This window comes from Onychostruthus taczanowskii, unplaced genomic scaffold (assembly GCF_017590055.1).
Source record: "Onychostruthus taczanowskii isolate IOZ18803 unplaced genomic scaffold, ASM1759005v1 scaffold10, whole genome shotgun sequence".
In the NCBI taxonomy this organism is placed as follows: domain Eukaryota; kingdom Metazoa; phylum Chordata; class Aves; order Passeriformes; family Passeridae; genus Onychostruthus; species Onychostruthus taczanowskii.
In genome coordinates, this window is record NW_024496526.1 from 2,495,155 (window position 1) to 2,519,664 (window position 24,510).

The 24,510-nt window shown below is 57.5% G+C and overlaps 1 protein-coding gene across 2 annotated transcripts in view; it reads left to right on the top strand.

Annotated features, from left to right (window-relative positions):
• The window catches only part of NHEJ1 (non-homologous end joining factor 1), a 42,944-nt gene extending 20,652 nt beyond the window's left edge, over positions 1-22,292 (top strand). The window contains exons 6-8 of one of the 2 annotated variants that reach the window (XM_041404246.1): positions 21,101-21,218; positions 21,464-21,567; positions 21,851-22,292. In XM_041404246.1, the coding sequence (XP_041260180.1) occupies positions 21,101-21,218; positions 21,464-21,567; positions 21,851-21,931 (303 nt within the window). In that variant the 3' untranslated portion in view covers positions 21,932-22,292. The remainder of the gene's footprint in view (positions 1-21,100; positions 21,219-21,463; positions 21,568-21,850) is intronic. The other variant, XM_041404254.1, reaches the window with a different exon arrangement.
• The last annotated feature ends 2,218 nt before the right edge of the window (positions 22,293-24,510 follow it).

The window sequence follows — 24,510 nt, forward strand, 5'->3', positions numbered from 1 at the left end:
TTTGGGACCTCGGGGTTGCAAAGAAAGCAGGGCTCCCCTCCCTCTCCTCTGGCCAGCTGAAGGGCTGAGCACAGAGACTGAGGACATGGGCAGAGGAAGGGCATCCCGTCCTCACTCTGCCACCTGGTTGACATGGGGATATCACTGTTTTTTTCATGGCTAGGAGTAATATTAGGTCTTTGTGCTGTGTTGATATTCTTGAAAGCCACAATGGACATTAATATTCATGAGCCCACTCCACCTCATCCATAGTCACGTAGCATCCCTCAGCAGTGTGGTCCCTGCGTGTTTTTCACGTGCATGGCAGTGTAGTGCCCCAAAAAGTGGCAACGTGCAGAGCCAGAGCTGAGCAAGGGCCATGGTGGTGCAAGATGAGCTGTGGAAGTTTGGGGACCAGCTCTCCCTGGATGCTACCCTATTTTGTGGCTGCCTAGTTGAGCTTGAAGGTAAGCAGACCCACAGATAGTGCCCTGGAACAGGGACCTCCAGTGTCCCTGCTCTCCCCCTCAGTCTGGCATTTCTCCAGCTGCTGCAGCCGTGTTCCTGCCTTGGCACCCCAGCCTTGGTGGGGTAGCCTCTAAACTTGTCCCACAAAAGCTGCCCAGTGCCTCTGGAAGTCTTTGGGCAGGGTCTGCATCTGGTGGTGCAGAGTAGAGTGCCAGGAGAATTTCAAGTGCCTCCCATCCCCTCCATCTCTCACCCCCCTCTGGCTGCTTTGCTGCTGAAGTTCCCTGCATGGCCCCCCGCCTACCCCACTTTATTTATTTTGTGGGACAGCCCAAACTGCCCCCACCAGCCCCAGCACTAGGGGCTTGGAGCCCAAAGGAGGAACAGCCCTGGGGCATTTACATCCTCATCACTGGCACACTGCTGCAAACTGGATGCCCTGGGTGTCAGAGCCGCGGAGATGTGGCCGCGGTGGGTGACAGGGACGCGGCAGATGGCGCCCTGGTTCCGGTCACCGCCTGCCTGATGGGCGGCGGCGGGGCTGCGGATCCGGCTCTGCACCTCTGCATCCCCAGCACTGCATCCTGCATCCCCAGCACTGCGTCTCTGTGTCCCAGGCACTGCATCCTGCATCCCCAGCACTGCATCCTGCATCCCCAGCACTGCGTCTCTGTGTCCCAGGCACTGCATCCTGCATCCCCAGCACTGCATCTCTGCATCCCCAGCACTGCATCCTGCATCCCCAGCACTACACCTCTGCAGCCCTGGCATTGCATCGCCCTGGCTGCAGCCGCTGTGACAGGGATGCTTCCAGGCAGCAGGGCTGGTACCCACACTGTGCTGTCACCCTGTGCTGCCAGTGGTGCAGCAGGAGCTGAGCAGGCTGTCATGCAGCCAAGGAGCTTTCCCCCATCACTACAGCATTAGCCCCATGTGGGTTAGGAGCAGGGGTGTGCCTGCAGCTGGTCTTGCCCTGGTCTCCCTGCTGCAAAGGTCCCTCCATGCTTACTTTTCTCAGATCAAATGAATCAGGGCAGATGAATGGGGTTAGGCTCCAAATTCAGGGGTTCTTGGCCTGTTTTTTTCCTTTAGGAAGGCTACAAGAAGTGAAATGTTTTGGTGGGAGCAGCAGAGAGCTGGGGTTCCAGCTCCCCATCCTCTGTTGGGGCAAGGCAAGAAGGACTGGAGCCAGCTGAGTGCTGCCCAGCACAGTGCGGGGAACAAACAGCATCAGTGGCCACAGCACGCCTCCTCTCATTATTTATTGCTTACTCCTCAGAAAGGGCCTCTGTTTGCCTATTTGTTTATGATTTTGCTGCAAAATCTGTTGATAGAGAGATCAGAAATTTTACTTAAACCTCAGCTCTTGAAGTGATGGTACTGCTCCATCGACCATGCTCAACCAGTGCTCTTTCATTCCAGCTGGGATCAGCAGTTCAGTTATTCTCTCAGACATCAATACCACTGTGGGCTGTTGTCATCCAAAGAAAAGACCTTTGTCCATTTCCCCTCTCCAGCCTTTCACTTATCACTTTGATAGCTCATCTTCAAGCTGCCTCCAAGTTCAGGGGTACTGCCAGGGTCTCTCCACAGCCAGGTCTCTTGCCTCTGCCCATAGTGAGGGCTTGGGCTTCTGGGAAGCTCTGGCAAGGCTTCCCGAGACCTGCACAGTGGCCTGTCCCATGCAGCTCCACAGAGATGTCCCTCTGTTCTGGAGGCTTCCCATGGGCTCAGGTCTCAGCAAATGCACAGTGTGAGCCAGGGTGCCCTTCCCCTGGCTCCTTACCGTGCCAGCCTGTCTGTGCAGCTCCCAGTGCTGCTGCCTCCCCTGCCTTTTACTTCTGTGTTTTTATGGCTCGGAGGGAGCCGTCCTGCCCCGATTCCCCGCATGCTCCTAATTTCATAGTTCTCTCCATATATCCATATATATCCATATGGCATTTGATACAGGTTTTATGGGCATTTCCATACATTTTACAGACACAGCCATTACAGAGCCAGGTTTCACCCGAGAAACCTCAGGGGAGCAGAGCACTGAATCGCCTTAGTCTTGGCCCCAGAACAAGGCTCTCTTCTCTCCCTTGCTGGGGCTGCCGCTATCAGCGCTGCAGAGGGCTGGGGGATGGCTTGGGGCTGGTCGTGCCAGCCTTGAGGGCCAGGATGCTGCCTGCAGCCTCATCCATCCTGCTTCTTGCAGCCTCATCCATCCTGCTTCTTGCAGTCTCATGCTGCAAACCCCAGGGCTGTCACTGCCCTTTCCTCCCTTTCCAGATGGATGCCACTGGCAAGGGAGTGCTTTGAATTCAGGCCCACAGTCTGTATGGCTGGGTTGCCAGTATCCAGCCTGTTTGCCTGCCTGTTGGGCTGTACATCCAGCTGGCTGTGGGGACTGGAACCCCTGGTTGTGGTGCAGTGATGCCATCCCAGCTGTCGGGACAGGGACACCGAAGCACAAGGCTCTGAACTGCAGCTGCTGCAGGGCATGCAGAACATCCGACCTCTGACATGGTGGCTTCTGGCTGGTGGAGGGGCAGAAGACACATCCACGTGAACGCAGCTCTCTGCACACATTTTGGCCTGCTACAGAGGCTGCCAGCACTGCACAGGGGCTGACTGTGTTCCCAGCACAAGGGAAGAAGCCTCAGATCTTGTTTAAAAAGAAGTTGGGTGGCATGTGTCTTCATCTTCACCGTGGCCAAACCCTAGGAGCAGCCTGAAGTGCAGATCTAAGGCATCACCATGACATTGTCCCTGGGTGCTGGGCTGTTAAGCACCGTCTGCAGGGGAAGATGGACTGGGACAAGTGCATGCAGGGTTGCATGCACTTAGCACCCCTTAGCATCCCCACAGCCTATTGCTACTTGACAGGGGCAAACAAAGCAGCATCTGGCCTCACTTCAGGTCCCCAGTTCTCCTGGTCTCGTGCTGGACTGATAGGATGAGGACTTTTCCACGCTGTCTGTGAATTCCCATTTGCAGGGCAAATGCCCACTCCCACCCAGCGCTGCCTCGAGGACTGCTCCTTGATGCTCAGCCATCCTAAACATGGCTGTGGCGTCGTCCAATCCAGCCCTGCATGTGAGCAGTGCCCTGGATCAGCTATTAATAGCAGCTCCCCTCTCCCCTTTTGAGGGCTGGTGGGAGTCCAGGGTACATCCCCCTCTCTTTTCTTGAACAGATCCTGAATGCAGTAACCATTTGTGGCTTCCCCGGCCAGCATGTCTTTCCTTGGCCTCCAGCATGTTCTATTTTCTGTGCTGTTTACTGTTCTTCTGTGGGCTGTCAGGTTTCCATGCTGGGGAAAGGCTTGTAAATGGGGGGGGGGGTGGGCAGCGAGTCCGGACGGAGTGGCCACGGGAAGACAGGGATGGAGGAGCACAGACATGGCCTTTATCACAGCCTAGGGGATGTGTGGCTCATAAATCCAACCCAGGCAGATAGGGGATAAATCATCCCAGCTGGGACAGTGGTGGTTACCCATGGTTAGAAATTAACTTTGTGTTGGATGAGTCCCAGGCTGTGGGATGGGAAGGGAAAGCTGCTCTGGGCAGTGTGCCTCCTGCCTGGACAGCCCTGGAGCCAGGCTGCAGGCAGGCAAGGAGATGCCCACTGCTCTGGCCCAGGCAGGCAGAGCTGGTGGGCACAGTTAAAGCCAGAGTGATGAAGCAAACAAGCTGGGATGGATACTGTGGATGAACCTGTGCTGTGGGTGATGATGCTCTGGCATTCACTCTGACCTGTCTGGACTTTGGCACTTTGATGAGTGTCTGTAGCTACTGCACTCATCATCATGGGGCTGCAGCACGCTGGGCACTAGCACTGGTCCACATGGGAGGGCACAGGGACCCCATCTTGCAGGGCAGGGGAAGGTGTGTGCTCACAGCAGGACTGTCATCTTCACCCTGCAGTTCTGGCAGAAATGGAAGCCACATCTGGTATCACAGGGACTTCCAGGCTGGGGCAGTCTCTGGCCTGGCTGTGTGCCTCTGAAGGTGGGAGGAGGCAGTGAAGCCCACAGGCCCTGCTTCACTTTCGCTCTCCAGCTGCAGTATCCTTCTAGCCCCAGTTCCTCTTTCTCCTGTCCTTAGTGTTCCCTGCCCAGCTCCATGAACATCTCCAAACTCTACTATGTGTAGGGCCAGAGCTTCCATGACAGCTTTTTAGGTATGCAGCTACAGCAACCTCTTCTTCTGCTCAGGTCAAGTGCCCACAGCTGGGACCATGTCACTCGTGGAGTCTCAGAGCACCCACTGAGGAGGAAGAGGGGAAGGGGCAGGGTGATGAGGGCGCCCCTCCTGCAGTGGGTCTCCAGGCATCTGGCTCCGCTCACTCCTGCCCAGCTCTCTAATAGCTCCCCAGCTTTCCTTTCTAATGAGGCTCTAATTGGAAGCCGGTTGTGCTTCCCTTCCCCTCCTCTCAGAGCTCTCCAGTCCCAGTGCTGCAGGGTGATTAAGCTGAGGTTTTGGGTTTTTTTAATATGGCAGAATTATTTTGGAAGGGCCAGGATCGTTACATGACGGGCTTCTTGAAAAACCCCAGGCTTCGCCTTTCAGACGAGGCCTTTTCAAGTGGTTTTGCACAGTACACGTCTCTGGGCAACGACCGTCTCGAACAGTTACTGTTAATTATAGATGCCTCTTTCCCGCTCGCCCATTACTCAAAGGATTTTTGTGTGTTTTAACAGTGTTTTACATCAGCCTGAATAAGACTCTATTCAGTATTTCCAAGAGCTGGAACTTGGGCATCCCCTGCTGTATGCGTCGTGCTCTCCTCCCTGCATCCCTGGGGCCAGGGACCAGGCAGCCAGCATGGGCACAAGCCTTCCTCCCGCTGCCCAGCTAGTGCATGCACTGCTCTGGATGCAGGAGCTGTGCCTGCTGCATGCACACTCCCTTGGCACCCTTCTCCTGGAGGTGTATGGCCTTGGGTCTGCATGCTCAGCTCCTTGGGCCATGTCCTGAATCCACCCTCCACCATCCGTACACGCTGAGCTCACTGCCCGCTGGTGCACGCTCAGCCACGCCATGTGCTCACATCCATGTCGTCCTCTTTGCCCAAGGATTCAGAGTCAGTGACAGCCTCAGGCACAGTGCTCCCATCCTGGTCTCCTTGGAATGTGCAATGTCATCTTCTCCTTGCTGAGTTCCAGGCCAGTGTGTTCCCCTTGCATTAACACAGTAGCTGGGGCTGTTCCCCAAGTCCTCCTTCATTGCCCAAGTATTCAACAGCAACTTACTGCACTAATGTCCTTGACAATGCTCTTGCCTCCCATGCCATCCCATTGGTACCCTCTGCCTGCAAAAGCCACCATTTGTTCCAGCTTGCCTTCTGTGTTTTACCTTAGGTGCAGGCTGTGAGAAAATCTTGCATCTTCTCCCATGACACCCAGCTGGTTTAGCCATCCTTGTGGAAACATCTTATCCTAAGCATTTTCCCATTCCCACTGCAAACGCCAGATGCTCAGCTGGACATGCTGGTTCCTTCAGAAAGCTCTGGCAGGTTTGAGACAGGTGATTTCCCACTGCAGAGTGATGCTGTGCCTTCTCTCCAGCTGCAGGCTACTGATGGTTCTGCTCCTGAAGCATTTCCAGATGAAGAACCAAGCTCTGTGTCTGCCTTGAGAGATGGGAACCCCCCCAAGCTGTGCTGAGCACTCCACAGAGGGGACACAGACTTGTGGGCAGAGCCTCCTGCCCAAATGCTGGATAGCTAGGCTTGGCAGTGGGTGCCCCTGCCATGCTTTGGTCAGTGCAGAGGTCTAGAAGGGTTGGAAGATAAAGAGCAGCACCAGGACTGTTCTGCTGACCAATTTCACAAGGCTAGAGGTGTCAAGAGCTTCCCCTGTGTCCTCTGTGAGCTGCTGGCTGCTCCCCCAAGAAACCATAAGTTGGAGGGAAAAAGTGGCACCTCATGCCCACCATCCATCCTCCCAAAGGCTTGAGTGGAGACTGGGGACAGTGGAGGGGCACAGTGGCATTGTTCGGGGAGAGGCCCATTTAGGGAAGGGGGAGATGCACCTTGTCTGGGCACCTCTGCAGCCCTTACCTCCTCCACCTCAGCATACAGGGCACTGTGGTCAGGCCCATTTATAAAGCTGGTAAATATATTGGCAGAGTTTGTGTCCCCTCCAAAGGTCAATATTTGTGCAGAGTTTAATTTTAACTTAACAAGCAGTTGTTTGCAGAGGCTGCCCTGTTTGTGTGTGTGTGTGTGTGTGTGCGTGTGCGCGCGCTTCCCCGCTGATCGATGCCCGTGGGGAGGAGTGTGAGTGGCTGGGGTGTGTGCACTGACTCACTGGGCTGCACAGGGGGTCGGTGACATTCCCGCTCCCGGAGATGCTCCGGATGCAGGGGCAGAACTGTGCGGTCCAGAAGACAAGGTCCAGGGTCTGTGGCCGAGTCTATAAATGCAACCCACAAACCTCTCCGGGAGGTGACAGTGGGCAACATGTGCCCTGTGAGGCTCTGAACAGCAGCCAGTGGGGACAGTGGCTTTCCCAGCCTGTTCTGACCGGTGCCCTGGGCTTGCTGCAGGCAGCCCTGCAACCGCACAGCCCCCAGCCTTGCCCCTTCTGAACCCGTGTGGCTTTTGTGGCTCTCATCCGTGTTCTGGCAACGTGGGTCTCCCAGCTGAGCACATCGTTCAGGCTGGTTCCAGGGCTCTTCCAGTATCACTGCCCATGGGGTTTTATAGCCCCTGTCCACCCTCCCACCCCACCAGTTAAGGCAGACCCACATCCCACATGCACCTGCTACACCTCCCCGAGGCTGGTGGCTCCTCTTTGGGAGGTCTAGAGCTGAAGTGCCCCTGTGCTGGCAGGGAAGAAGGCAGAGGTTCTGGCCTGATCTGTGCCCAGGCAGCCAAGGCTTCTGTTTCTGCTACATCCAAAGCTGCCCTAGCTGAAACCCCAGGCTGTGCTTTACCCAGAGGCAGGTACCCTGTCTGGGCTTGGGGACAGGCTGTGACACTCATTCACTCCATAGCATCTCATCCCTTGGAATAGAGGCTGGGATCTCTCAGTGCCTGCAGTGCATCCTGGCATCCTGGGGCCAACAAGTTGGATCCAATACCTCCCCACAGCCCATCTTGCTCACAGTACAGAATGTGTTGTTTGTGGGAAAATGGGAGAATAACAGTGGGAACAGCTCTGGTTTGCAGTTTTTCCAGCAGCCTAGAGGCAGGGAGGGGGGTGGGGTGCAGCTGGGGGAGAGACAGAAAGGACAGAGCCCACCATCCCCACAGTGCGGCTGCTGAGGCTCCGTGTTTTGCAGCCTGCCTTGTGGGCACTGAGGTTTGGTTTCCTTCTCTCTACTCTTTTCCTCTTCCTCGCCAGGCCCCGGGGCTGCTGACTGACCTCAAAGGGAAAAGCAGGCTCCGAGGGACAGCAGCAGGGATGGGCAGGGGTAAACACGGGGCTGGGGCCGGCCAGGCAGTGGGTGATGGAGGTGAAGTCATGCCGTGACGTCAGCCCTGTGGCTTTGGGGACAGCCGTGGTTAGGCTGCTCAAGGAGGGGCGGCTGTTTTTCTGCAGCTCCTCCACTTGCTCCTGGTGCCCGTCTAACTTATAAACTTTAATGGCCAGTTTAAAAGGTTCCTGCCATGGGCACCTTGTTGCCAGATTTAGGTTTTTAATTTGGAAACTTTCCCCTCTGTGGTCAGAGGAGGAAGGACTTGGGTCCGCTCAGGGCCAGTCATCAGGACATGCGGGTGCCAAAGAGACAATCCAAAAGGACCGTGCTGTCGTCACTGGTGTCGGGACAGGGTTGGCCACGCATGGGGCAGACAGGCTGGAGGAGCCCCCTGGTCCCCTCCCGCTGCCCACATATTGGTGGAATAAATTTAGCTCCTCCTCCGCCGCTGGCTGGGGGAGCACCGTCAGCTGCCACCTGCTGCTGATCAGCACAGTCCTACCCCTCGGGCTGGGGGTCACCACAGCTCTGGGCTGTGTGGGCAGCATTCTCATCCTGGGCAGCAGTCCTCAGGAGACACCGGGGGCCCACAGACCTCAGCTGGCAGGGGCAAGTGTTGGGCTACAGCCACGTTTGCTTCTGCAGGTGCCAGCAGAGCCGGGGTTAGACACAGAGCCGGGCTTAGACAGAGCCGGGGTTAGGTACAGGTGGGATTGTGCACAGAGTCATGCCTGGATGTACTGCTTGGCTGGAGGACAGGATGGAGGGCCAGCACTATGAGTGACACTGAGAGCATGGCACTGCTGCTTTTCCTCCTCTTCCTCATGTCTCACCTTCCCTGAAGCCCTTCAGCAGCCTGCGAGGTGTGGGCTAGCAGAATCACGTTTCCCTACTGCAAACTCGGTTCTCCTCTGCCTGCAAAGACTCAAGAAACCCTTGCAATGCCCAGGAGTTGCTGGGTGCTGGGACACAGGGTGAGACCTAACCAAGGAAACCAGCCTGTAAGCTTCATGGGAGCCTCCCCACAGTCTTTCCATCCATCCCTGGGGAGAGCGGGGACATCTTAACCCCCCAGGTGCTGCTACCTCGGGTTACTAACAGTGGGGTTTTGAGGGGTGACCATGGCTTGGCTGGGTCTCTCCTTGTCACCAGACTGGTGTGCTGGGGCTTGTCCATGTGTTTGTTCTGTGCAGGCTGGTTGTCTGAGAGCACTGCACGAGGGCTGGTCCTTCCAGTGCGTGCTGATGTGTCCATGCTGTGATGGGCTGGACCAGAGCCCGCCCTGGAGCATCTTAGCTACTAGGAGAGTCCAGGACTTTTCTGGGGGTCTGGGGAGCTGAATGGCAGACAAGATGGCTGGCTTGGCAAAAGTCTGCACCCCAGGGGTTGAACTTCCCCAGGGTGGGCACCCAGAGCACTATAAATAGCACATGAAGCCAGAAGAGCAGAGGAGTGGCCCTGGTTTACCAGCACTTTCATACCATGGCTTTCAAGTGGTTCCCCTGCCTCTTCCCCCTGAGCCAGTGGCACATCTGGGCTTCCAGTGCTGTGCCACGTGCTCTGCGGCCGCTGGAGCTGGTGCCACGTGCCGGCCCTGGAGCAGCCCTGCCTTTGCCAGCCCTGTAATTGATTCCTGCTCTCCTGCATGGGTGGAGGCTGCAGATGTGCACCCTGGTAGGAGGCAGTGGGCTGTGGGCACCAACTGCAGGAGCCAGCATGGGCAGAGTGAGGAGCAGCCCAGTCCTTGCCTTGGCTCTGATGTCGACTTGAAGAACTGCCTTTTGAGCTTCCAGGTGTTTGAAAAGGTTCTCTGTCCAACCTCAGTTCCTGCAGGCAGGGTATTTGAGGGAACCCTGTTACCCCACCTTGGGGCTGCTGAAGGAGCTGGGGTGCTATTTGAGATGAGGGCAGCGGATGGCAGTGCAGGGTGGGTCTGTAGAGGTCCCTTGTTATTCCCCCGAGCCTGCAGAAAGACCTGGCCGTGGTGATGGCAGGGGCTTAAGTTGAGGAGGATTTTGTAGCCTGGCACCATATAGGAGACAATATATTTGAGCATGCTATTGTGAATAAGGTTGGAGATAGATAAATTTTTAGACTGGAGGGTGGTGGTGTTCCAGGAGAGAGGGACTGCAAACAGATGAGATTTTACATGAGCACGGGGCAGTTGGAATCAGATGTCCTTGCTACCTTGTTTTCCAGTGCTGCTGCTGAATGGAAGAAAACTCCTAGAAAAATAGGGATGAAAATGGTGAGGCTTTTAAAAAAAAACTGTATTTAGCCAAAGGGCACGGTCTGGAGATGGCAAGGGGTGGGTGAACCCTTCTGAGCAAGGCAAGCATGAACGGAGAGAGTGAGGTGATGAGTGGGCAGGGGGCTGGAAAAAGAAGCAGTTGTCAGAGCTGAGGAGGTCTTTGCTCCTCATTGCCCATGAGGGAGTGGTGAAGCTCCAAGCATCTCTCCCAAAACAGGCTGGGATCCCCGCCCTTGAAAGTGAGCAACTTGGGCTGCAGTGGCTGAACCTGGCAGGACAGAGATGGAAGAGGCTGCAGCAACAAGGGGAAATCTGCTTGCCATGTGGAGTGGCACAGCATGGGGCAGGGTTTGGGCCACAGCTCCCAGCTCCCCCAGCCCTCTGTGTCCCCCCAGGTGGCACCACAGGGACCCTGTCCCTGTCTCCAAGGGCTGAAAGGGCGAAGGTGCCCTGACAGAGTGTTTTATTTGCAGCAGGTGCCTGAAATCCAACCGTGGTGGTGCAGTAATCCCTCCCCTCACCTGGAGATGAACCCAGCTTGAGAGACATGGCTGTGCAGGGTCAGGCCCTGCTGGTGTTGGGATTGCCCCTGCCATAACCAGAGCGCGTCCCTGGCAGCCTGACAGGCTGGTCCTGCCGCAGGAGACAGGCGCGTAATGCCTGATTTCACAGCACTGGCATGCTCTGTTTGCTTGTGGCAATGATCTCTCCTGCCCTGTCCAACTCCAGCCCTTGGCCAGACCCCAAGATGCAGCTCTGTCAGCTGGGATTAGGTACAAGATTTAGGCTAAAACATCTTTGCTTTTGGCTGGTGCAATGACAGAGGGGGGAAAGGTCAGCCTGCCATCTCTGGAGATGGAGCTCCTGCCCTGCCACCAGCCCATGTGTGGCATTCCCCAGAACTGCCTTCAGCCCTTGCAGCCAGCACTGGGACTTTGCAAGCCCCATACAAAAGAGGGGAGGAAGGCAGAGATTTCCCCATCTCTCTGATGCTGAGGTTGACCATGAGATGGGCATAGGTCCCTGGGCTGTCTGGAACAAACCAAGGGAATACTTGTGAAGGAGAGAGGAACAGGAGTGGTCCATGCAGAAAGAGTCTCCCGTTGCTGTGTGCTCCCAAAGTGCTCCTTGCTGTGTCCAGCTTGTTCCAGCAAAGCCTTGTCTGAGAGGAGGAGCTGTGGAGCAGCAGCCCCCTGCCCTCGATGCCTCCAGGAACAGGACTGGGGGTGGTTTGGCAGCAGATAAGCAGCGATGCCCTGTGGGATGGCTGGCAACAGAGCAGGATCTGTGGCACCCTGGCAAACTCCAGCCTTGGACTTAGAGGAGCACTCTATCTGTGTCTCCCTATTGCATAGTGCTGAGCCCAAGCCGAGCCTTCGTATCACCTGATGGCGAGGTGCACAGCCCTGAGCAGCCCTCCATGTCCCTGCAATCTTGCCCTCTCTCAAAGTGCTGCTTCCTGCTTGTCTTGCTGGACCCCGGCTTTGTTGGCTGAGCTTGCTCAGCTTTGACAAAGTTTATAGTCCTGGAATGCAGAATGGCTGCTGGCCTCCCTCCAGCCTAAACATCCCCACCCCACAGTGCGACAGGCGCTGATAAGGGGGAGTGCCACAGCGGGCAGGTATCTCGTGCCCAGCCCGCGACCTTACAGCCCCACGGCCTCGAAGGTTGTCTGTCGTTTGTCTCGGGCGCGTGTGTGCGTGCGCACGCGAGCTTCTCCCATCCCCGAGAAATGTTCTCCACATCCCTGGTTTTCTCTCCAGGCCAAACCCACATGCACGTTGCCCGAAACCGACTCCGAACAGACTCCTTTGATGAGCAGGGCTTAAATATATATTTGGCATTCCAGCGGCAGCGTGCCGAGCATGGCCAAGGGTGTGAAAGTGTTTGCTTGACAAACTCCGGGGGCTCTCGCCTCTCTGCTGGCTCTGGGGATTTGCAGGAGAGAAATATCAAGGAATTTTTCACCTCTCTGTTTTGTTTTGTGTTTTTATTTTGTTTTCCTTCTGCGAGTGCATTTTTAGCTCTGGTGAAAAGTGCCTGATTGACAGTCATAGAGACTGAGTCCCCTCTCTTTGCCGACACAGGGACAGCAGGAGCAATATGGGAGAGGAAACAGCCCCGACAGCCTTGCACTGAATGTGGGGGCTCCCATCTCCTTTCCACTGTCCCTGTCCCCTCCATGAGTCCAGTGCTGTCAGGGACCCATTTGGGTACCAGCAGGATGGAGATGCTCCACATCCTAGAAGTCCCAGGCTGTGTTCTTCTCAGAGCTGGCTCTTTTGCGAAGGCCCTCTCCCTGCTGAGGGCAGTGGGTTCCAGTCAGCACGCAGCTGGCCTCAGAGAGCCCCAGCACCACGTTGTGGAGACACTCATGCCCGTTGCTCCACCGAGGATTTCCCAGCCAGTGTCCCCCCGTGCCGTGGCACCAGCTTGGGGTACGTGCTGCTCTCCAGGCACCTTTGGGGTTGCAGAGGTCTTGTCACCTTGTGCCTGTTGGGGGGAGATGGAGCAAGTGGAGCAGAAGAGTGTCTCCATGGGCAAGTTGCAGATGGACAGTCTGGTTGCTTGCAGCCTCCTAAAACAATACATAGGAGGTGCTGGATGCACAAAGTCAAAACCCTGAGCTTCACTTGCCACTCAGCTCCTTCTGGGCTGCAGCCTGTGATGGAGCAGGAAAGGCAGCTCCATCACCAATTTCCATGTGACACAGGATCCATGGAGGGGCTGGGATGTGCAGAGCAGACCAATGTGCAGAGCTGGAACCCTGGGTTTGGATATGAGCCCAGACATGTATCCTGCATGGGGAGGAGGAGGAGGAGGAGAAAGGCAAATCTTCCTCATCAGTCCAGCCACTGCATCCTGCACCTATGGAAAATGGGGAGGGGAGCCCTGCGCAGTGGATTTGGTTTCAGGGCCCATGTCTGCAATGCCTGCCAGAGCAGACTGAGAACCTGGCTGACTCCTGGGGAGGGGGCTGAGGGGGCTGCATCTGTGTATTCCCAGCTGTCCCCAGTGTAATCCTTTATGAAAGAGAACCCTCTGCCCTGCTGTATCCCCATTGTCAGGTCACAGTGCTGCCTGACCCTAAATCACCTGCCACTCCCAGCCTGATGGATCACCATGGAAAAAGGGGTGCTGCCCCCAGACCAGCAGAGGGAAAGGGTCTGGGGTCTGTGGGGCAGAGGTCCGGATTCTGGAGGCTGCAGAGCAGGGGTTAGGATGTTGGTAGTCTATGGGGAGAGGCTCAGTGCCCAGGGGCTGCAGGGCTGAGTTTGGTGCCATTTAGCAGAGGGATTGGGCTGCTGTGAATTACAGCTGCTGAGAAGGGGATATGGAGGGATTGTGGAGCAGGGTTTGGGATCCTGGGGGGCCATGAGTTTGGGGGCAAGCCATGTCCCTGGGGCAAGGGCAGGCTTGGCTTGGGCTCCTCGAGGTTTCCTTCCTGGCCCACTGAAGAATCGCTGGCTTGTCTGAAGGATCATTGACCTGTGGATTTCCTGGGCAGCAAGTCCCTTTCATGTGGCCGCCTGCAAACTCTCATGACATCACCACGGGCTGCTCCTCCTGGAGACAAACCCAGTGCTTTTTAGGGTTTTGCCTTCCCCCTGCCCCGGCCTGTGTGTTTTGGCTGGGGGGGACCCGGCGAATCACGTCCAAGAGCAGCCGCTCTGGCAGGGAGATGGTGCACAGGGCTGGGGGGCAGGGAGAGGGCAGTGTGGCCCCCCTGTATTGAATAAACATGGGCTGGCCAGGGATGGAGGGGGCTTTTCCAGCCTGGACCACACCCCGGGGGGCTATTTTTTGCCATGAATGAAAGGGCTGTGTGCTCACAGGGCAGGCTGGCCTCCTGCCGCCGCTGCTGTGCATGGAGAGCTCTCTTGACACTCAATCCTGGTGCCTGGCTGGGGACCAACATCTGCACTGAGCACAGCTGGGCACTGCCCCTGGGACACCTGGGTACCTGGAACAGCTGAGCACTGCCTGGGGGGACACCTGGGCACCTGGCACAGCTGGGCACTGCCCGTGGGACATCTGGGCACCTGGTACCAACTGGGCACAGCCTGGGGTGACACCAGCAGGCTGCTGTGCCTGGGAAACACGGTCTGTCACAGAGCAAAGGGAAGTGATGGTGACTCAGTGGCTGTGCCAGCAGCAGTGCCAGGGTTGCTGGGACATGTTGGACCCAACCCTGCTGGGGCCATGTGCCTGGGGACCTGCCCGAGGCAGCTCAGCAGTAAGCCCTGCTGCCCCCCTGCCCCACACAGAAATGCTTCCTGCTGCAGTTTCGGGTGACAATGGGGCAGCATCCCCAGGGGCTGCCCCTATGGCTGCACCTGTGCTTGGGAGGAACTGCAAAGCCACAAGGGTGGAGCAGCTGCCTCCTGCTCAACCTTGGTCCTAAACACACCCAGATTCTCCCTAAAAGCCCCTAATCCCACCTGGCTCAGCACCAGCTTCCTCTCTGGGCCCTGTTAGCTCAGCTAATCCCTTGTGTGCCAGGTTTAGGGGTGTACTGGGTGCAGTATTTCCATGGTTGCTCCCCTGTCATCCCCAGATTTTGTTTCTCAAGGAGTATGAGGGCTGCTTTGCCAATTCCCAGCTCTGACCCACACTCCTGCTGCCTCTGCCAGCCTCAGTGCCCCACAGGTCCCAGGGGACCCATGAGTGCTTGTGCCCATGAATGAGTGGCCTGTCCTTGCTGGGTGGAGCCGAGGTGCTGGATCCCACCCATCGCTGTTCCTTATCACCACACAGCATCCTTGTGATTCACCAGGTGTGGCTCCCTTTCCATCATCCCACTTTGCAGGAAGTTTCCTGGCCAGCCCCCCATGTGCAATAATAACAAGCTGGGATGAGCTGGCTGGCCTTCCTGAGCAACCCTACAATAACAGACCAGGGCAGTGTGTCCAGCTTTCCTGAGCAGACAATAATAAACCCGCATGAGCTGGCACACTTTGCGGAGGAACCCTACAATAATAAGCCTGGATGATGTATCCATATTCACCGAGCCAGCCTAAAATAACAAGGCAGTGTGAGCCACCCAACTTCCTCGCAGATAAGTGGGGTCCCTGAGCTGTCACTCTGGGAGAGGAGGCATACTGGCCACCAGGTCTCCATGTCTTCTGCTCTTGACCCTGGAGAAGGCAGCCTGTGTCAGTGATGGGTCAGGCTGGTGGAGGTCAAGGCCATAGGTACTATCAGCCTGTGATTCTGCCTTCCTGGAGTCAAATCCTCACTTAGTCCTGGCATGCTGGGACCTGCTACACTTCAGGGCATTCTCCTTGTCCATCTCCCTTGCCAAACTGGCACCCAGTGCCAGCTTCCCCAAAGGCTCTCCTGTTACCTCATGGGCCGCTGGACAGGGGGACAAATGCCCATGGTCAGGCTAGAGCTGGGATTGCCACCAGCAGCTGCCACCAGACCCTGCACAGCAAGGCCCAGCATCTTCCAGCATTGCCCAGGTGGGGAGGCAGTGCTAGGCAGTGCTAGTGCTGGGCACAGCTCTTTTTCAGGGACTTTGGTGGCACTCGGGCAGGGGGAGGGCTTGGATGCCCACGGGTTTGCTTGGCAGCGTGGCAGGAGGGCCTCTTTCCAAATGGGTTGGGGTAGAGACTGCCTACTGGGGCTGGAACTACTCACCTCCAGCAGGGTCTCTGCCAAGCCCCAGGCTGCTCCTGGTGCGCTGGTCCTCACATGACTGGGGAGGAGATGCTGCAACCTCCTGCCCTACCTCTGCTCTGCCGCTGACCCTCCTCTCCCTGGGATTTATCCCTGTCGGGCTGCAGCAGTGAGTGGGCAGGGCAGACACGGGAGCCCCGCAGCATCCCTCCATGGGGGGACCGGCATCCGCCCCGGCACAATGCGGAGCCCCCGCTGCCACCACGCCCTCCGCTCAGTGTCTGCGAGAAAGGCTGTAACCCAAGCCACAAAAACAGCACAAGGAGAAAAGAAAAGGGTATTGAGCGGCGGGGCTGCTGCGGTCGCCGGCCAGCATAGACTGCTGGTTGTTAAGCGAGTGCCTCGCTTGCAAAGGCTGCCTTGATGAAGTGTGAGACAGCACTTACGGAGGGACGCGGGCAGGCATTCTCGCTCCATCTTCCGCTCACAGTGCCGCTCTTTATGCGCCTGACATTTGCTCGCTGGAAAGGCCCCTGAAGTCAGGGGGAAAGGAAAACATTGCAGGCAGCAGGGCCAGAACGGTGCTGGGAGGAGTGCTGTGCCGTGCCGGGCTGGACTGGGCTGGGCCGGGCTGGGATGCTCCTCTGTCCCGGCCTCACCACCCGCTCTTCCCCGGGGTGACCCCTTCACCTCTCAGCAGCTCTCCGGCTGCCTTCCCCTGCCGGCACCGCCGCTTCCTGCCAGGTGTGCTCAGCCTGGCTGCCTGCCTGTGAAGCCCTGGCCATCCTGCCCGTGCCTGCTCCAAGGGCGGGCTGGCAGCACCGCCGGCTCTCCTAGCTGCTGCTGCTGCTGCTGCTGCTGCTGCTGCTGCTGCTGCTGCTGCTGCTGCTGCTGCTGCTGCTGCTTGTCCTCTGGGAGTGTATGACAGGGGGGATGGAGACAATGACAGTGTGAGCTCAGAGCTGGTCCTCTAGCCATATGGGGTATGCAGTGTCACAGCAACTGCTGCAGGCTTGGGGGGTTGCAAATAGATCTAAGGGCTGGAGGAGCTGGGAAAGGGCATCAGTGGTCAGTGCAGGGCAGCTCGGGTGCCTGGAGGTGGCTCTGTCCCCAGGCAGAGGGTCATTGCCCCATAAGGAAGCTGGGGCAGGAGACTGGGATGATGTGGCCTGCTTCATCCCAGGGAATAAGCACCCCCTTTCCCTGCCCTTGATACCAGCTGGAAGGGGACAGTTCAACCCTTATTATCTATTTTCTTGCAGACAGATCCTCTGCTGCTGGCAGAGGATGGGTGAGCATCTATCTGGATCCCAGATGGGGCTCTCCCTAGTCTGGCTGATACTGGCATAACCATGGGCAGCAATGCCCAGCACAGATCCAGCAAGCCATTCCAGCCCCAGGAGCATGCACAAAGCTAGTGGCGGGGTAGAGTGCCAAGGGCAGCCTGTGAATGCACCAGCCACAGAGCCCTTCCCTGCCCACCATGGACTGCCACAGCAGCACCAGACTTCATCCATGCCAGTGTGGCAGCAGCCGTACCCAGTGCCAGAGAGCCAGTCTGCCATTCCTGGTCTGTCACTCCACCACGCCGCTTCCATGGAGCCCACTGGTGGGGACAGCCTGGGGAAGCCATCCTCCCCCTTGGCACACACCCCTTGGCTCCAGCCCCGGCAGGAATTATTAAGTGTGCCCCTGTGGAGCATGTGCTGAGGCTGGCCACGGGAATGTGGGCAGATCTGACATACAAGCCACAGCAGCCAGGCTATAATTTCCAAACAGGCCCCATTCGCTCTGTTTTCCAGTTAAAAATATATTAAAAAATAGGAATGTGGGATTTGTAGTGAAGAATGTTGGTAACCGCTTCGAATGTCTGGTGTGATAATGAAAGGGTCAGTCCCCGGCTTTGAGCATGACCGATTTAGACTCTGGTGCTTGGCAGTTGTGCAGGGGCCCAGCATGATCCAAACCCATCCTGGGCCTGCAAACCCATCCTGGGCCAGGGAAAGGTGATGCTTCTGTGCTGGTGGCATGGTGCTGTGCTGGGTGATGTGCTCCTTCTGCTCATACTGTCAAGACCATCCAAATTGCTGTCCCTTTTGGCCCCTTGAGACGGGAGTCTAGCCAGGGGGTGGGGAAATGCAGAATGCCTTGGAGATAGATTTTGTACCCTGCTGCATCTCTGCCCTGGGGTGCAGCCCATAGCAGAGCCCTCTGGGTTGGGGTCTGGGCTGCATCCCAGCTCCCCCTGAGCTGCCCCTCCACACCGTGGGCTGTCAGTGAGCACCACTTGCTCTCAGTGTGAGGCCAGGCACCTGCCCCCCTTTGGTGGGCACTCCTCTCCCCCCGCTTCCTGCCCCAAGTGGCAGTTCAGGGTGTGCTGTGGAGTCTCCCGTGCCGCTTCCGCAGCCTTGAGTCCCTCCTGATACTGGGGCATCCCACTTGGCCTTGTGGCCAGGTAGTCATAACAGGGCAGACAAGCCATGCCAGCTGCCGAGGCATCGCTCCCTGGTGCCTGGGGAGCCGTGAGGAGCAGCCCAGCCAGCACTCCCCCGGCTGCCAGCTCTCTGCCCGTGTGGCTCCCCTGCCTCAGACATCGTGTTTATCCTGGAGATGGGTAATCAGGGAAAAACAAGTCACCAGAGGCCAGGGCTGAAGCTGCACTGGGGACAAGCTGTCTGCAGCAGGGTTCAGCTTCGGAATGGAGCAGTGGGGCAAGGAGGAAGGGGAAAATCAGCTGTAGCCGGGGCCTGTCCCCCATCCAGCCCTTTAGGGGACACTCCGTTGTCCCTCTCAGCTTTCGGGGCCATCAGGTGGCCGGTGGCTGGCACAGCATGCTCTGCTCCCTGCTGAGTCATAGCTCTGCAGGGAAACGCTTCCAGCTCTGGTTATAACCCATTTCCCTCCGGGGCTGTGAAGCGCAGCCTCCCAGTCCCGCTGCGGGCCAGCTCCGGCCACCCCATGGCCCCGAGCCCGCGGGCTCCAGCCGCCGGGAAGGGCAGCGGCAGGAAGTGGCTGCTGACTCCCAAATTCCACCCTGGGCTTGCTGGAGCTGAGCCCTTCCCGCAGGCGTGGGCAGCAGGTGCCCTGCACCTGCAGACCCCTGTGCCACCCCGGATGCCAAATCCCCCTGGTGGGGGTGGGCACTCTGCTTCCAGTGCCTCCCCAAGTGCCACATCAGTGGGGGTGTGTGTGCTGCTCTTGGGGACACTGGGTGGCTGCAAGGATGGTCTGCCCCATCCCCAGGGGCAACATGGGGACGCTGTGCAGGCTCTGGGCAGCTGGGGCTTAGCACTGAGTGAGCAGCTGCCCTGCCCAGATCCTTGCTTGAATGCTGTGAAGTGGAGCAGCCTGAGCAGCCCTGGGGCTTGAGGCACATCCCAGGTGCCTTTCTGAATGGGTTGGAGCAGAGAGGACTGGGCAGCACCCTGCACCTGGATGCATAGCCTGCCCCATTGCCCTGGCATTCCCCAGTCCCGTTGGTGGCAGGGAGAGGGGATGAGCACCCAGAGCAGTGGCACCCAGAGCTGGCTGGATCTGCAGGGGACTCTCCTGCCCTCCTGGGGCACTGACCCACGTAGTGCTATCTAGTACGCTTTGCTCACTTCACTGCCATTCCTGACTTTCCTGGGAGCTGCTGTTTGCTTTTCTCTGAATTATGACTCCAGCTTGTGCCTTTGATCTGGGCTGTGCTGGCCACCCGTGACCAGGCCCTCTTCTGCCTTTGAAGTGCAGTCACCTTCCCAGCCCTGGATCCTGCTTTTGCAACCTTGGGTGCAGCCCTGGGGTGAGACACACAGGGCAAGAGCATCCTTGGGGTGCCTGAGGTGCTCAGTGTCCCTCCTCCTCTCTGGGACCTTGTGATGAGCCAGCACAGCTGACAGCTCGGAGGCTGGGCAGTGGGGCATTGAGAGCTGTGCTTGCCCAGTACAAAGCAGTCCCAGGGATGCTGGTGGGATGCTGGTGGGATGCTGGTGGGATGCTGACAGGGTGCTGGCAGCAGAGCATCGCTCCCTCCGGTGGCAGTGGGCTGGGACAGAGGAGGTGACCTGTATAGCAGCTGGTCAAAAAGCAGATGCCAGTACCATGCATTTCCTACTGCCAAAGGGCCTTTCATGCCTGTGACTCCAGCAGAAGAGAAGAGACTTGCATGGAAAGTGGCTGTCTGGGCACCAGCCAACCCATCTGGCATCAGCCCTGTGCTGCCACCCCGTCTGGCAGGAGCAGTGAGGAGGGCTCAGCCTACCTATTCTGCCACTGGGGAGCTGGGGTCAGGCTTTGGACTCTGGCCTTGAGTGGGTCTGAGCGTCCCCATCCCCTCCCCACTTTCCTGGCCCAGAGAGGATCCTACCTTATCTGTTACACTTTGTTCTCCTGCTGTCTGGGTGTGGAGCAGGGCAGAGATTAGTGTGTTCAGACCTTTGACACACACACACACACAGAGCCACACAATCAGCCATGCGTGCACCCACGGCCATGCTCATGTGCCCACTGCTGCACACACAGTCCCTATGCACGTCATCATGGCACACTCACCTGCACTTGTAGGCCCACGCTGTGCCCCACACACCCCCCGCAGCACCCCCTCCAGGGCACAAACCATTTCCCTTTCCCTGTGCGTGTTTGTTTGAGCACTGTGAGCTATGTTATGTTCCCAGTGGAGTGTGGCACTTCCCCAGCCTGCCAAGATCTCTCATGTGCATCAGCATGGCCCAGCAGGAAAGGTGCCATCCCACTGGCGAGGGGTGCAGGCAGGAGGAGGGGGCATCCCGTGTCAAGTCTGGAGGGAATAAAAGTGCGTGCATGGAGGCAGGAGCTGTTCTGGCAGACTGGAAGCAAACCTGGGCATCCCTCGTCTCACTGTCACATCATTTTCACTGTCTGTGGGGCCACCAGAGATGCCTTTTGCTGGAGGCTGTGGTGGCAGGCAGGGGTTACCTGTTCCCACCTCTTATTAGGTCATGTCCCTGCCCAAGGCTCGCTGTCCATATTCACAAGCTGCAGCCCGTGCTGCTCCAGGCAGGGAAGCCACAGCCCTTCCAGAGCGATGTTATCTCCAGCATTTCATGAATGACCCAAAGCCTCCGCAGTCTGCCTCTCAATGGGAAGGCAACCCACTGTCCAGAGCAGGTGTGCAGGGGTGTGTGTGTCTGTATGTCTGTCTGTGTGTGTGCACGGCTGGGAGCAGCCACATCCACCCAGTGCCAGAGCTGCCTGTTCCCACAAACTCTGCTGCTCTCCTGGGGTGAAGCAGATGTAGCCTGACAGGCAGAGGGGGGCACAGCCCCTTCTCTGCCCCACAGCAGCACTGTGGCAGGGTGACCTGGCAGGTGATTTCCTGGCAGGGTGATGCTGCCTCTACTTTCTCCCACAGACCCTGCCCCGGATCTGCAGTGCGGGAGAAGGGCAGGCGTTTGCCTCTGCTCTGCAGCAGCTCTACACTGCAGTGACACAGCACGAGGTCAAGCAGGCTCGGAAACGGCATTGCTCTGGTGAGGAGCTCCTTGGCTGTGCCACGGGGAGCATGTGATGCAGCTGTCCCCTCGACTGCTGAGCCCCATGTCCGGGGGTAAGGGAAGTCTGGCCCCAGCTGAAGCTCACCCCATGCAACAGTCTCCCCCTTTGCTTTCCCCCCATGGGCTAGGCTCCCAGTCCAAGCACAGTTCCTGGAGTGGGTTTGGGTAATGCCCCATGCTCCCTCATCTCAATCCCAAATTGCATCTTTTTCTGGTACCAGAGGATGACGTGGATACAGCACCCACTGCAGAAACCACAAAGCACCCCCATTCACCTGCTGCATCCCAGGAGGATGAAACGACATCTTCCAGCGAGAGAACCTCGGTGAGTGCAGCTCTAGAAAGTCTCTCTGTACCAAAGGCAGGATGGGGCCCACATCTCCTTTCCCTCCTCTCATCCAAGCACTCTGCCCATCCAGGATGGGCTAGGAGCCCCAGCTTGGTTCCTAGCCCATTCTACCCCATGCATCCTGAGTGTGTGATTACACATGTGTGTATATTTCGCACTCCCACAGCACAGATTACAGGAATGTCCCAGCTTGCACACTTGCACACATCCTGTATGACTCCCCAAGGTGGAACTGACACTGCCTCCTCTTTGTTTCCAGCCAGCCTCCTCCCCAGCTCAGAAGCACCGGCTGCCTGCAGCCAAGGCCAAGCCAAAGAAGGCAAAAGGGCTCTTCAGCTGAAAGATTGCTGCCAACCCTGCTGAGGTCTCTGCTTCCCCCAGCATCCAAGAGAGGCAGTGCAGATAACCCATGCATCGACTGGTCTTCTCTGCATCTCCTCGTGGACCCTGCCCAGGTCATGGTCCCCTCCAAAGATGTCTCCACTTGGGGAGATGGAGCTCCTTTCTTCAACAGTGTTTCAGGAAACAGCTTTTCTAACTCTTCCTTGGTGCAGAGTTTGCCCAGGCTTCCTCTCATAGCAGAGCCAGTGCTGGACGTGGGAGAAGTGGGAGGGATGCTGCCAGTGGGTGTGGGACAGCTGGGGCTCTGGCAGAGCTGTGGGGTTTGGCTGCTCTTGAGTGGGTTTTCAATAAAGGGCTGTGTCTGGGTGAGATTCCCTCTCCTGCTCTGTCCCACCAGGCCTGTAGTGTCAAGGAAGGGATGTAACCTTTGGTGCTGCTGGGTCCCTCTCAGGCCAGTACTGATGTCCCAGGGGCTTGCTTTGACTCTGGACAGTGAGGTGACAGCAGCTCATTGCTGTGGCACTGCACACAGCTCCCAGCCATGCTGGGCCTTACCCTGAGCAGCAGTACGTGTTTTGGGCTGTGCACCAGAGGATGCCCAGATCATGGGGACACAGCTGAGGGGGCTGGAGCCTGTGTTCTTGTCCCATACCAGGATACACACCCTGTGTGCTGGTGCCTGCAGAAGCAGGCTGGCAAAGGCCCTGGATAGGCTGAGGGACACCCTACATTTGCAGGCACCTCACTGGGCAGGTGATGTAGGGTTGACCCATGCTTTGGCCTCCAAGGAGCAGGAGACAACCAAAACATTAACACACTGAATGCTGCCAGGCCTGGGAGCAGCCCTGGAGCAGGCTACAGATGCTTCCTGGACACAAAACACCACTTCCATCCCTTCACACACCATCCATCCATCCATCCATCCATCCATCCATCCATCCATCCATCCACCCACTCCTGCTCTCCTCTTCTAGCCCCTGTGTCCACATGCTTCCTTCGGGACTGGGACTCCATTCCCGTGCCCAAACCAGGTCCTAAAACAGCAGGCAGAGAGCCAGGCAGCAGGCAGGCTGCAGCCAGTGGTGCTGCCCTCCTGGGACAGGGACCCATGCCCCCAGCTGCCCTGGTCCCTGGGGCTGGGCCAGCTGCAGTCATGCTGCCTGTTCTCCTGCGCAGCAAGGGGGAAACAAAAACATCCGGAGCAGTCCCTGTGTCTGTGGAAGGGGAATGAAAGGGCCTTTGCTGGGCCACAGCCGACCGGTCCCAGGGTGAGTGCAACCAGTTGCTTTTTATATTTCCTTTCTGAGGGAGCAGCATGCAGGGCAGGGTGGGTGGTGGGAAGGGAAAGCCATGGGATGGGGAGTTTGTGCCGACTGCCATAGCTTATGTATCCTGCATTTTCCCATCTGCAAACATCTTATCTTGGCAGCTTTGAGTCTGCCTGCTGGGAACTTGCCCCCAGGGAGGGTCCTGCTACTAGCTGAAGGGGAGGACCTGAAGGCAGCAGGAGCTTAGCAGCTTAACAGCTTCCTGTATCTTCTGTCACCAGGGTGTCCCTGGTGCAGCCCCTGCTCCATCCGCATGGACTCCGTCTCTGGCGCAGGAGCTGCTCTGTTGTGAGCCTCGTCCCTCAGCTCTGTGCTGGCTCTGGGGTTTGTGCTGTTCCCCCGTGCCTGCCAGCACGTTCAGCAGGAGTGCTTATCACCCCAGTGAGGGCATCTGGCTTGTCTATTCCTTTGGGTCTGAGGAGACATCACAGGGAGAGGCAGGGCTGAAACAATCCCAGCCTGGCTGTGCCAGTGGCTGGTGGACTCTGTAGGGGAGAAGTGGGTGGTGCAAACCAGCACCTGCATCCCTGGATCATTCCTGTGAATTATTGTGTCTCTGCTTGTCCCTGGGGCACTCAGATCAGGGGAGCCAGTCCCAGGGATGCTGCAGGGATGTTGCTCATGAGCCCTGTCCTGCTGCAAAGTCTCTGTGGATTGTCCAGCAGCCCTGGATACCTGCTGCAGGGACAGATCTTGTTCCATTCACCTCTCTCCCAAGGCAAGGGGAGGTGGGGATGCGGGAGCACGGATGGGGGGTAAATAAGAGCAGGAGAGTGAAGACAGTAGGAAAAAGAGCTTTGCCAATGTTCCCCAGGGAACCACAGGGACCCTGGCCCTCAGAACTCCAGCATGGGGCCACTGGTTCCTCCCTGGCCCAGGTTGCTGCCAGCTCCTGGGAATGTCACTTCACATTGTCCCATGCTGTCCTGCTGGGGTCTCCTTCACTGTCCCCACCCCCTCCTCCCTGGAGCCAGCTGGATTTGAGCTCCCGACACACATTAAAGGCCACAAGTTCGGCCTCGGCCTCCATAAATTTGATTCCATAAATATTAGTTTTCGCAGGGTTTAATGAAGCCGTTATGCTGGGCACGGCCCAGCACCCCGACCCGTGCCCTTAATAAGGGCTCTGTGGCCTCGATTAAAGGGACCTTTCAATCGCTGTCAAGTATTTTTAGAAAAGGAAAAGAAAAAAAAAAAAAAAAGAGAGAGAGAGAGAGGGAGAGAGAGAGAGAGAGAGAAGAAGACGCCC